The sequence below is a fragment of the Hemiscyllium ocellatum genome, chromosome 19 (assembly GCF_020745735.1).
Source record: "Hemiscyllium ocellatum isolate sHemOce1 chromosome 19, sHemOce1.pat.X.cur, whole genome shotgun sequence".
NCBI classification, from domain to species: domain Eukaryota; kingdom Metazoa; phylum Chordata; class Chondrichthyes; order Orectolobiformes; family Hemiscylliidae; genus Hemiscyllium; species Hemiscyllium ocellatum.
The window spans coordinates 36001433-36014680 of record NC_083419.1 but is presented as its reverse complement, the minus strand read 5'-3'; the positions used below and the strand labels follow the sequence as shown (position 1 = coordinate 36014680).

Sequence of the window (13248 nt, the reverse complement as noted above, 5' to 3'; positions counted from 1 at the left end):
AAGATATTTAATGGAGTGACATGATCAATTTTGCCACCACAACATTATTATTTTTCTTCTATGCAATAATTTATCCTGGCGTACAAGCAGTACTTTGAAAAAGAAACTGATTAACCTTGAAACCTTCAAAACATTCCAGAGGAAGTTTGCACCATTAATTCTCGTTCAAGTAGTAATTCTTTATACGATTTGAAGCATATCATCCACTTCTTTTTCTTTCTACAATTCTCTATTTGTTTACAGGTACTAATTTAAAACATTACAGCAATTGAAAGAAATTGAGCTGTAAGTAATAGGTAACGCTGAAAAGTATGCAGCCATTCATCTTTACAAAACTATCAGTCAGCTTCATGATTCAAATCACCTTTATTTTGTTCTTTCTTAGGTTGTAGACAGTTGCTGGTAAGGTCAGAATTTGTCATTTCTAAATGCCCCGCAAAGGTTAAACTGACTAAACCGCTGCAGCCCATCTGCTACCAGTTTAGTGCAACTGAGTGGCTGGTTGAGCCATTCGTGAGGCCAATTAAAGGCTGATAAGGGTTTGAAGATGCACGTATCTTGGGTAAGGGCAGTAGATTTCCTTTCCAAAAGGACATGAGTGAACCAGATAGGTTTTTACAACAATCAAGTTTCACAGTCACCATTACAGACACCAGCTCTCAATTCCAGAGTTACTGAGGCAACTAACTGAATTTAAATTCCTTCAGCTACAATGATAGAATTTGAACTAGGCTTGTGGATTACTGATCCAGTGACATCACCATGACACCACTGGGGACCATGCTACTTTGCATGAATCACATTGAAAAGCCATCAAACTGTAAAGTAGTGAGCTATGCTACTCTAAATGAAGCAGAAACCAGTTGTAATATACTGTTTTCCATTGTGTACTCTAAATCTAATGAAAATTTTAAGTTAAAAAAACTAATGTTATGCAGTTTTTTTTAAATAAACAGTACAGCAGTCATCAAGCATTAAACTGAATTACAAGGAACAAACATGTATTTGTTTTGGAAAATAAAGTCAGCCAAAGGCAAAAATGTTGCAACATATATTATCCAAACAGTGGAGTGTCAGAAATATTATTTTGAACCAAATTAATGTTTAATTTCATTGTTTAAATAATATATACAAGCCAAAGGTCAATCTTTCAAATAGACAGTAATATCAGTAGTTTAGAACTGGCAAAGGGTCTGAGAAAACTAACTACAAACACTGTTCTAGGAAAGGGAATTGAACGGTCAGAAAGGGAGAGCAGGAGATTATCACAACAGGATCTCACTTAATCCACCAGGAGAGCTCAGCTTGGTGAGGGAAAACTGAACACAGTGACTGAGGATTAAGAAGGACAGTGAGGTTGAGTTATGAGTTGACAGAACAGGAGACAGCTGACAATGACATCTACACAAAGTTTCTGTCTAACAGGTGAAGGAATTCATTGCAGATGATGGAAGTGGAATCATGCTGATGTGGCAGGGGTCTCAACAGTTCGATGCTATCACTCCAACCAGCTGCCAAATCACATGCCAATCAGACATTGGAAGGCCATCATTGATTCTTCACCTGGAATTAAGACCTTGTGCAAGTTCTGACCAGCAAGATTTATCAGCTACTCAGTTGTTAATCTGCCTAGAGGAGGCAGTTGTTGCTGAACAAACATCTCATGAATTCCAGAACTACAGAGGACCAAGGACTAAAGTAAGTAATATTTAGGGGATTGGTTGGGGGGTTTGTGGTGGATACAAGGACCGCAGGGTAGTTCCCAGCAAACAGCTCCTGTCAAATGTCCAGTCCCTCAATCAGGCAATGATTTCCTCTGATTGAGGAACCACCACATGCCACCAGCTAACCTACTGCCCTCATAATGTAACCTGATATCTAATGGTGATGAGTCCACTTACAGCTGGGCTAATCCCTGCAGAGGCAAACAGTGGCTGTCAAATAATTGGCCACAATTCACAATGGTATGGGTAGGTTGGTCATGGGCCTTCTTAGCCTCAATCTAATTCTGGTAGAGGTGAAGGATTTGTGTATCCCACCACTGCATCCACCTCACAACATTCAGGAGCACAAAATTCCACCCAGAAAAGGGATTTGAAAAGGGGAAAATATTTGGGATTTTCATCCTCCTGAATTTATCCCCTTTTATTACTCATTCTTTAGTTGTGATATTGTAAATATACATTGGCTTTTGTCAAGTTCTAGACTCACTGGGCAATGTAATACAGATAATTTTCGCCATTGGTAAACTCATTCTTTCATGTCTGGGAAGAGTAAAAGGACGTATGAAATAGAATTTACCAAAGATTTGTTGGAAACTGAAAGTTCTTTTAAGGACTGCAATTTAGTTTAAAATTTCTTGTTTGAGAAGTGGGAAAAGCCAGGAAATCACAGATACATTAATGTCACTTATGGGTCTAATTTTATTAATCTAGAATATAGGATAAAGTTAGTGACAATTGGAGAGGTTTCGGGTAATCTGTGATAGTCAGCTGTTATGATCCTTGATGAGATCTCCACGTTTAGTCTTTTTTTGTTCATTTGAGATGTGGGTACTGATGGATCAGTGAGCATTTATTGCCCATCTTTTTTGCCATTGAAGGGTGGCAGTGAACTCTTTAAACCATCGCAGTCTATTAGATTGAGTACACCAAAGTTTGGGAGAGTTCCAGAATTTTAACCTGCTGTCAGGGAGGGAATAGTGATATATTTCCAAGTCAGGTTGGTGTGTGTCTTGGAGACAAACTGGAGATGGTTGTGTTCTCACACATTTGCTACCCTTGAATTTGCACGTTTAGAAAGGGCTGCCAAAGGATTCTTACTAAATTGCTACAGTGAATCTTCCATATGGTCTGTACTGCTGCCACTACTCATCAGTGGTAGAGGGGCTGAATGTTAAGGTCTGGCTAAAAAAAGGATTGTTTTATTTTGCTTGAAGTGAACAAAGTTTGAGGTTCCAGATGATTCTAAGAGGATAATGCCATACCATTCTATTGTTTTTAACACACACATTAAACTTTGTTATACAAAGTTAATCAAGCATAATATAACTGCAATATCCACAATAAACATGGTGAATATGATTTAACAGAAATTATGGACAAATACCTAATGGAGCACATCAAATAGAACATGTGGTCAAAACAGAACACCCCAGTGACACTACAGGTTGTCAAATCTCACTAAAATTTCAGGTGGACTCTTTCCTCCTGAAAAGCAGTCAGGAAAGTGGCAGAGTGGGAAGATAATTAGACAAGTCTACATTCAGGAGATACATTCAATATTCCTGCCATTACAGCAATTAAAGCCTGAGTGGGAAGTCAAAAGCTTAATCTTCCCATTCCACCACCAACTGAGGTTCTTAAGTAGTCAGTTAACAGCAACCTAAGGACTATTTCACTATGATTCTCTTCTTGGCAGGCAAGAACGAGGCACCCTTCCCAACTAGGACTAGGATTGGGATGAAACTCAATTTGCCATAATCTGGGTGACACTAAGGGAATGACTGAGATTCAGAGATGGCCATGAAAGCCACATTCTTGCAACAAACACCCTTCCCTACCCTCCACCATCTGATCACCACCCTCGCCCCCCCTCCCCAAGCGTGCCATTCTCATTCCTCCTATATTCATGGTTACCATGCCAACAGTAGCCTTGGTTTCAGAAGTAATGCTCACTGTGACTGCTGGCATTTGATTGACTGACAACCTTAGACAGCGCAAGATAATGCCCTTGTAGGAAGTGATTGAACACAATGCCCACTAAGAGACCATCGTACATGGCTGATAAGTAGAAGGTCCAGTGGGCTATCCTATTTACAATGGTTGGCGGTATCCCTCATTTTATGTTTGCCACCACTCTTGTGGGCAAATTGGAAAATACTAGCCATTATCTCCTTTACGAGGGATCCTAATTCTTCACTCTTGAGAATCCAGCCTTCAACCTTCCTAAAACGTCTCTGACAGCAATTATCTCATTGATTTCTCATGTTGAGGTGGTTTAATCTGACCTCCTGAGACTGCATTTCACGAGAGTCCCCAAGACTGCACCTCAGCTTCAACTCCTCGACACAATTCCAGCTCTTTTATAGACAATGAAGTTGTCACTACTCCTGTGAGTACTCCAAGATCTTCATTCTTCAATGTGTATCAAACATATACAATTTCTTGGCTTCCTTTACACCATCATCAACTGCACTGAACTATAAACAGCTCCCAGGGACTCTTCCTGCCCTAACTAACTGAGTCTACTGACAGCAACACACAAGCTGCCTGAAGCCACTTCTTTGCTCTAGCACTCTTCCAGCCCCAAAGTGCCACTGATGTCTTCCAGCAATAGCTCCCTCAAGAAATTGAAACCAGGGAACTTTCTTAAGATCCACTATCTCGAAGAAAATGTAGACTACTCAGAATTTTACAGCCTTTTAGAATTCACTGAACGCGTTAAAGCTAATTTACTCTAATTCGCAAATCAAACAAGTTTGTCTACTTTGATTGAATGAAACGATATGAGTAACTTCTTAAAGCAAAATTGCTCCAAACTGTTAAGTACAATCAAAATCATGTGCTTCAATTGCACTTAACCCGTGTTTTGCATTTACACCTTAATTTCTCAAACTAAAACATGTGAAATAGGTATTTGCTACAATGTGTATATATATGTTTAAAGGACAGATTATGTTTTACCAATTGAGTTTTTTGTGGAAATTACAGAATGATTCCATGATAAATGCAATGCAGCAATAGAATTTCACTTCAAAGTATTTCTTTCTAGTGCCTCACTATTCGTTTTCTTATAGAAGACATTTACCAATAATTAAATAAGAAATATGCATCTTTATGAGACTGCACTTACTTATTTTACAATTTCGATAACTTTCCATGCTTTACAGAAAGTCATTAAGTAGTCAAGTGAAAATACAGCACATCATAACATCATTCTATGCCGATTAAGATACCCAGTCTGAATTATATGTACAAAGCTAATTGAACAATTTGCAGAATCTATTTGAGTTACTTCTTCCATTATTTCATGATCTTGATTGCTGCAAGTACAACATTAATTTAACAGACTGAAGAAAAAAAGAATAAACTTACAGGTCCAAAAGCATTGCTGTCAAAGCTGTGTCCATGGTGATCTCCTTCAATCCATAAATGGCCATTGGGAATCTTTATGAATCTGTTCCTATATCCCATAGTTCTTTAAAACATAATGAACAAATTGTTATTCTTAAAAATGTATTTCTTTACACATATTGCAGTGATTCATTTTTGTAATAAAGATAATTGTAAGTTCTTCCAGACTTGCATCGGTAATAAGAATGAAATTTGTTTTAATGATACCATTGACTCATGCATTAAATTTGCCACATTTAACATTTTTCTATTTGATATAATGAAACAGTACATCTGGTGTGCCTTTCTTACCATCTAACTCCATCAAATTGCAAATTTGTGCCACACAGAGAAGCATAACAAGAACAAGGCAGAGACTTGGATGTATGATGCCCTCAGCAAATGAAACTGACTTAAGTCAGACATCTGAATATTTTAACCTTAACTGAATTCATCGGTTATGTAATGGAATAAAGAAAACCAGAATTCTGCTCTGGCATTTTGCAATAATGACCTCGGTGTTTGATTACATAGCAATTGAGCTTTGTGACTTTCAATAAAAACAGCTGGCCATGATAATATAAACCACTCACCCACATAAAATAGTGTATCCTCTGTCTTATCATGGAAAATTCCCTTGTTTTGTGTCATTTACTATATACTATCTTATGTTATGCTGTATTAATTTGAAGATGTTTAATTAGCAAACAAAACAAAATGTTATTAATTTTTGTGATGACATCAATACCTCTGCAGAAGGTGGGAAAATTAATGGTGTTAAGTGAAAGTTAGATGCTCACAAATACTCAAGCATAGTGATTTGGTGATTCAGTAGCTTTTGTTGGAGAAGAGAATGGTTCTGGAGAGTTTCTGTTCATGTTGCATTCAGCTTACCCAGTCTGATAATGTTGCACAGTCTTTCATTGTTGTTATGGACTCAGCCAGACCACTCAAACCATTCTTAAGCAGGCAGCCCATACTATAGCTTTGCAATTTGTTTTGGAAAGTGTACAGTGAAAGGTACCCAGAGTAAATTAGCTAGGTTGACTACCAGGTTTTAAAACAGACAAAAAAATCATTCACAAAATTACAGAATAAAATACAAAGAACAGAATATAGACTTACTTATGCTGTTCCAAAAATACACAACAGTCCCCTTAAACATAGAGTAAAACTGAAACAGAGGCTTACATGTCGAAGTTAGGAGGGCAGAAGGAGACAGAGTCCAGCAGTCTATTTCCACACAGCCCACTGCTGAACTGACTCAACCAAGACTTCAGCTTTTAGGACTGACCACTCCCTTTCATTGTCGAGATTAGAGTGGTGCTGGAAAAGCACAGCAGGTCAGGCAGCATCCGATGAGCAGGAAAATCGATGTTTTGGGCAAAAACCCTTCACTCCTGATGAAGGGCTTTTGCCCGAAACGTCAATTTTCCTGCTCCTTGGATGCTGCCTGACTGGCTGTGCTTTTCCAGCACCACTCTAATCTAAGACTCTGGTTTCCAGCATCTGCAGTCATTGTTTTTACCACGTCCTTTCATTATACACATCACTTCTAAATCATTAAAGCTCTGGCCTAAATTCTCATCTGCTTACATATGAACAAAAAGACGTCTCAGTAAACCCTTTCGTCTCTGTACGAAACCAGTCGTTTCAGAGCCCGGACTGTTTTTACGACCCCTCTGAAAAAGCCAAAGACACGATATCCTTGAGAAAAGGAACAGCTTTTAGAGAAAGGACCAGTTGGTGACACTGGAGACAGTGGAGTTCATTTTGAAGAGAGCAACTGTATTCTGGTTTGCTCCTTAGAGTCCTTAGCAATTATGAGGGCCTACTGGTGGTGCAGTGGTAATGTCCACACCCCAACAGCAGGCACAAGTTCAAGTCCCACCTGCTCAAGAGGCATGTAATAACATCTCTGAACAGGTTGTTTAGAAAAATAGGTGAAATGAAAAAGAATCCCCTGAGTAATTATGCTCAACAAGTTAATGTAAACTGTACTGATTCCTAAATAAAACCATAAGAACTGTTGATGCTGCAAATTAGAAACAAAAATAGAAATTGCTTGAAAAACTCAGCATGTCTGGCAGCATCTATTGTGTAGTAAGCTATCTTGTTAGACAAGGCAAGTGCCTCTTCTGTTTAGATGCGCCAATGGTCTATCTTCTACTACTGATAATTAGGTAGATCTTAGATTGAGCATAGAGAATTGATGGCAGTGAACTACCCTAACCAGAATGCTATATGCTGGCAGTGATAACATCTGAAAATACAACACTCTGTGGGAGTTAAGCAGTTCACCAGTTGTATCATAAAAAATTATAATTCTCAAGGAAGCTGAGAAGTCTTGTCTTGTCATAGGCTCCAGACATAATGTGAAGTATTGTTAAAATCATTTCATATCTAAATTAGAAGTGAACCAATTTGTTCTGAAGCTGAATTGACATACAATCATGTAACTCTCACTGAAATTCATTCTGATTCCTTTAATTTGACAATAAGGTCGGAAAACTACATCATGACTAGTTCTTGTGAATAACAATAGAGCTGCTCAATGCTATTCAGTTGGGAACAGATGATTCAGAAAAGTAGGTAGTTTCTCAGATAGTTCTCAATCAGCAGGAAATTTGTAGCTAATGAAGTTGCAAAGATTGTATATTTTTGAGTTTTCTATATTTTTAATTATGGACTGAAATAAGAAAAGTGCTACTGAAAAGAAAAACAAGGATTGTTGAAGATTTGCTGCATTCTTTACAGCAAGTAATTTGACATTCATTATAAGTGTTATTTACAGCATACTGCAGTTTACATTACATAAGAATGTAAGAAATAGGAATAGAAGTAGGCCATTCAGCTCCTCGAAACTGATCCAGACCGTTCCAGAGCATCATGATTGATCTGACACTCCTCACTTCCACTTTCCTGTCCTTTTACTATAACCCTATAACTGATCAAAAATCTCAGCCTTAAATATACATAAGGACTCTGGCCCCACAACTCTGTGACAAGCTTATTTTAAGCAGTAGTGGAAGTCTAGTTAGAGATAAGCTGGTGCCAAGAGGTGTGTATGAATGGAGCTTCAATGACCCGTTATTAATGACAAAGGTCTTCTTGCTCCAATAACTCTGTGGTTGGCTCCCAGGGAACTGAAACAGCTTGGGAGAAGTCATCAGATCAATGCAAGGGCAGGAGTACCTCATTTCTCTGCAGTAATAAGAAACCTTAAGGCTAAAGAAAGCCAGTTTATCATTCCCTCAGCAGTTGCTGTAAGCTGTGGCTCTTAATCTGTAAGACAGAGGCTTTATAAGTCTGAAGCAGCCAACATATACCTTTTGCAAACAAATGACAACTTTGGAGAAGGAGAACCAAGCAGCAACACTTCCTTACAAGCTAAAAACAACCATCTCAGTGATACCTGGTGAAATGGACCATTGAAATGACTTCCCTGTCTTCTCCTTCCTCCATAACACCCAATTTTTGTGTCTCAGTATGAGGGAAGAGGTGTTTATAAGTGGGTTAAAGTTTCAACCAATATAATTGTATGTCAGTGATTCAGAATTGTTTATAGAGTCAGAGAGTCATAGAGATGTATAGCTTGGAAACAGACCCTTCGGTCCAACCGACCAGATATCCCAACCCAATCTAGTCCGACCTGCCAGCACCCGGCCCATATCCTTCCAAACCCTTCCTATTCATATACCCATCCAAATGCCTCTTAAATGTTGCAATTGAAGCCTCCACCACTTCCTCTGGCAGCTCATTCCATACACGTACCACCCTCTGCATGAAAAAGTTACCCATTAGGTCTCTTTTGTATCATTCCCCTCTCACTCTGAACCAATGCCCTCTAGTTCTGGACTCCCCGACCCCAGGAAAAAGACTTTGCCTATTTACCCTATCCATGCCTCTCCCTACAGCTCAAATCTTCCAACCCTGGCAACATCATTGTAAATCTTTTCTGAACCTTTTCAAGTTTTACAACATCTTTCTGATAGGAAGGAGACCAGAATTGCACGCAATATTCCAACAGTGGCCTAACCAATGTCCTGTACAGCCACAACATGACCTCTCAACTCTTGTACTCAATACTCTGACCAATAAAGGAAAGCCTTCTTCACTATCCTATGTACCTGCGACTCCATTTTCAAGGAGCTATGAACCTGCACTCCAAGGTCTCTTTGTTCAGGAACACTCCCTTGGACCTTACCATTAAGTGTATAAGTCCTGCTAAGATTTGCTTTCCCAAAATGCAGCACCTCGCACCTGCAAACAATTTTCTTTATAATGAATAGCAATCCTTATAAAGGTCAGAAATCTGGTCCATGCTTTCTGTTAACGTCAGTGTTAAACTGGGGGAATTCAATATAATTTTAGAAATCTTTAACTTTTCTGACAACTCCATGAATAGCTGGGTTTGATTTCAAACAGACTATCCCAGTGAGAAGTTTATAATGTTGATGGAAATTTTGGTGGATGGCCATGGAATCCAAGTTAATTAGAACATGTAGAATGTCACTCAAGCATTCTCAACAAGAGGAAAATATGGTTGATTTCCAAGCTGAAAATATATGTTATCGTATTCATAGTCTGTGGAGCCAATCTGCAGCAAGCTAAAGATGAGGGATTTTAAGAACATTTTGCTTTCTGGTTAGTAAATATTCGTGAACTATACTTTCCCCCTGTTTAAATCAAAATGACTTGCTTAAGCACCTATCAGACTAAACTTGTTTCGAAACTAGTAACTGTTTATGAGCAAAATAAAATCACTATTAGCTGGTAACTTCAATCTATCACAGTTGAAACTGAAGTGCAGATGTCCTCCAGCTTTGAAAATCAGCAATTGGAGACAGTTGGAAAAATCCTGGTCCATGAAAACTTCCACTGAGATTTCACAGAAATCAAAGGTTTCTGTGTATTAGTGTTCTTTCCCAAGTATTTTGCTTTTTTTTAAGGTAGGAAGTTAGTGAAACACAAGGAGGAGTGGATCTACTGTCATCATAACATTCTGGTTTAAAACTGTTTTCTTTAATAACTAGCAAAACAAAATATTTCCTTGGTGCATCACAGTGCAAACATTATCATAAGCATTTAACTACGAAATTCTTGTTAGTTTATCTTCTATAATGTTGTGCTTACACGGATGAAATTTTTATTTACAATGTCATTTGTATGTCCATAAGATGTCCATGAAGGCATAGGATATTTCTATTGAGGAGGAAGATGGGGCTGAATTGTTGCAGAAGGAGATTTAAAAATAAGACTTAGAATTGATTGTTTTTTCCATTTTCAGATTTTCCTGATATATTACTATTAAAACCTATGGTTTTGAACTCCTCCACCAAACCTCCCCTCAACATGTTTTACCCTTTGAAAACAACTATAATTTATTTACATAACTGAAGTCCTCATGCATGGTATCACAACTGAGACACTCTGCTGTACCTTAAAACACTGGCATTTTCTTGCAGCACAGTGTTTAGAACTGAATATAATATCCTAGCTGAGGTATTCCCTATGATTTACCTGGCATCCCTGTATTCTACCCCCATAACTCTTTGTGGAAAGCTTGTTTAAGTAGTAGTGGACGTCTGGTTACAATAAGCTGGTGCCAAGAGGTGTGTATGAATGGAGCTTCAGCTAGCAACAAGCAACTGATTGGTCTATGATGTGGTGATCAGTCATTAATAACAAAGGTCTTCTTCTGCTAATAACTATGTGATTGGCTCCCAGGTAGCTGAAACAACTTGGAAGAAGTCATCAGATCTCTGCAAGGGCAAGAGGATCTCTTTTCTCTACAGTAATAAAAAACCATAAACTTGAAGAAAGCCACTTTATTGTTCCCTCAGTAGTTGTTATAAGCTATGGCTCTTAACCATTAAGACAGAAACATTATAATGTGTAACTCCATCATCGCCTTGCATACTCCAATTCTATCATTACTAACTCCTGCAGAATCAACCTGATTCAATGAAGAATCCAGGGGGAAATGGCAGGAGCAGCGCCAAACATACCAAAAACTAATGTGTCAGTCAGCTGCAGCTACAGCGCAGGACTACTTACATACCAAGCAGCTTAAGCAACATACAATGCTCAAGGCTAAGCACTCTCACTTATAATGGATCTGATCTAGACTTTTCAGTTCTGTACATCCAGCCATGAATGTCAGTTAGCAATTAAACTATTAACATTTGGAGGAGAATCCACAAATCTTTAATGGTGGGGCAGCCAACACATCAGTCTAACAGAAAAGGCTGAAGCATTTCTAATCATTTTTAGTCACAAGTGTTAAGTGGATGATCCATCTCAGCCTCTTTGAGTTGCCCAGCATCACAGATACTAATCTTCAACCAATTCGATTCACTCTACATGACACCAAGAAATGGCTGAAGGCAATGGGAGCTACAAAGGGGAAAAGTCCTGTCAACCTTCCAGCTACGCAACAGAAGAATTCTGCTTCAGGAGTAGCCATACTCTAGCTAAACAATTTCAGTACAGCTACATTGGCAACTATCCGTGTAGAAAATCTCTCACGTATGTTCTGTCCACAAGGCAAGGGACAAGCTAACCCAGTCAATTATTATCACATCAGTCCACTCTTGATCATCACAAAGTGGTGGAAGAGGCTCAACAGTGCTATCAAGACCTGCTTGATGATGTTCAGTTTGGATTTCTCTGGGGCAACTCAGCTCCTAAATTCAGTAAATTCTTGATCCAAAAGAACAGAATGCAAAAGGTGGTGTAAGAGTGACTGCCTTTGACATCAAATCAGCAGTTGTCTGAGTACAGCTATCAAACAGACCTAGTAAAATTAAAGTTAACGAGATCAGAGGCGGGGGGGGGGGGGGGGGGGGGAGGAGGAGTAATCGCTACTGGTTGGACACAGTTCATAGGGAGAGAAATGGTTATGAGTTGTTGGAGGTCTATCACTTTTATCCCAAGACATTGTGGCAGGAGTTCCTCAGAGTAGTTTTGGCTGACTGAGACTTAAATGCTTGCCTGACAAGGTAAATTCAGCTTGGGTTGTGTGATCATTTAGGAGATAGAGAGGACTGCAGAGTCACAGTAGACTGATGAAAGGTCCTGCTTGAAATGTTGACTCTCCTGCTCCTCAGATGCTAACTGACCTACTGTGCTTTTTCCAGCACCACACTTAATTATTTGTGTAATCATATTCACTGAGAGCTGTGGGATCAAAAGAAGAGATAATAGCCAAGTAGCCAATGGCACAAGCAACTAGGCCCAACATAAAATCAGCTAAACAGTTTATTCAAGCAGGACCTCATGGAATATGAATAGGTCAAGTTTACCACAGGTCAAAAGGTATCAAGGATCAGCCCAAATCTGTCCTGCATATTGAACAAAGGCGGTTGACTTTAACAAGGGAGTGTCATTATGACTTTAAATGCTTTAAGCAATACTCAGCCAGAACAATAAGGAGAAATGTAATGTTTGTGTATTTCCCAGTTTTGGCCAGACCACTTGGCACCACGAAATAAATCACATCTTGGAAAGGGTGCAGTTACACCGAGGATGACCTGGTCGGACCTCATTTGGCACTGTAACCCCTACCTGTGACATTTTTGGTTGAAGTCAGAGAATATTCCAGAAGGCTCAGAAAGGGAAGGATGAGAAGGGACATTTTGTAGCCATTCCCTCATTGAAAACTCCATGCAAGATTCACCTGAGTGCCTTGTCAACAGAATTTAGCGAATTGGACCCCGCAACCCCAAGAAGTTCACCACAGCGAGTAGTGTGTGTTTTTCAGGCAGGCAGCCTAGTTTGGGAAAAGTTCATTTAATTCATTTTACTTATTTGTAAGATTTGTTTCTTTAACTTGAGTGTGTTTTAATAAAAAATAATTTGAACTGCAGTCCTTTACTTGTCTCATACAGTAAGAGTATCTGGGTAAATATGCTCTATGAATAATAAATTAGTTGAAATGTCTGTGTAGAATATTTCAAAGGCAACAGTATTGTCTTACAATCAAACATCTTCAGTTGCTTCCATCATAAGGTCACAATGTTCAGCGCCATTCATGACTCTCAGTTACTGAAACAGGACGCACCATATTCAGCAAGACCTGCACTTTTTCCGGCTTGGGCTGGTAAGTGGCAAATAACATTCTTGCCACACA

The 13248-nt window shown here is 38.9% G+C and overlaps 1 protein-coding gene across 2 annotated transcripts in view; it reads right to left on the bottom strand.

Annotated features, from left to right (window-relative positions):
- Positions 1 to 13248, bottom strand: part of immp2l (inner mitochondrial membrane peptidase subunit 2) — a 558776-nt gene that overhangs the window by 153089 nt on the left and 392439 nt on the right. For both annotated transcript variants that reach the window (XM_060839822.1, XM_060839824.1), the window contains one exon: positions 5097 to 5199. In XM_060839822.1, the coding sequence (XP_060695805.1) occupies positions 5097 to 5199 (103 nt within the window). The remainder of the gene's footprint in view (positions 1 to 5096; positions 5200 to 13248) is intronic.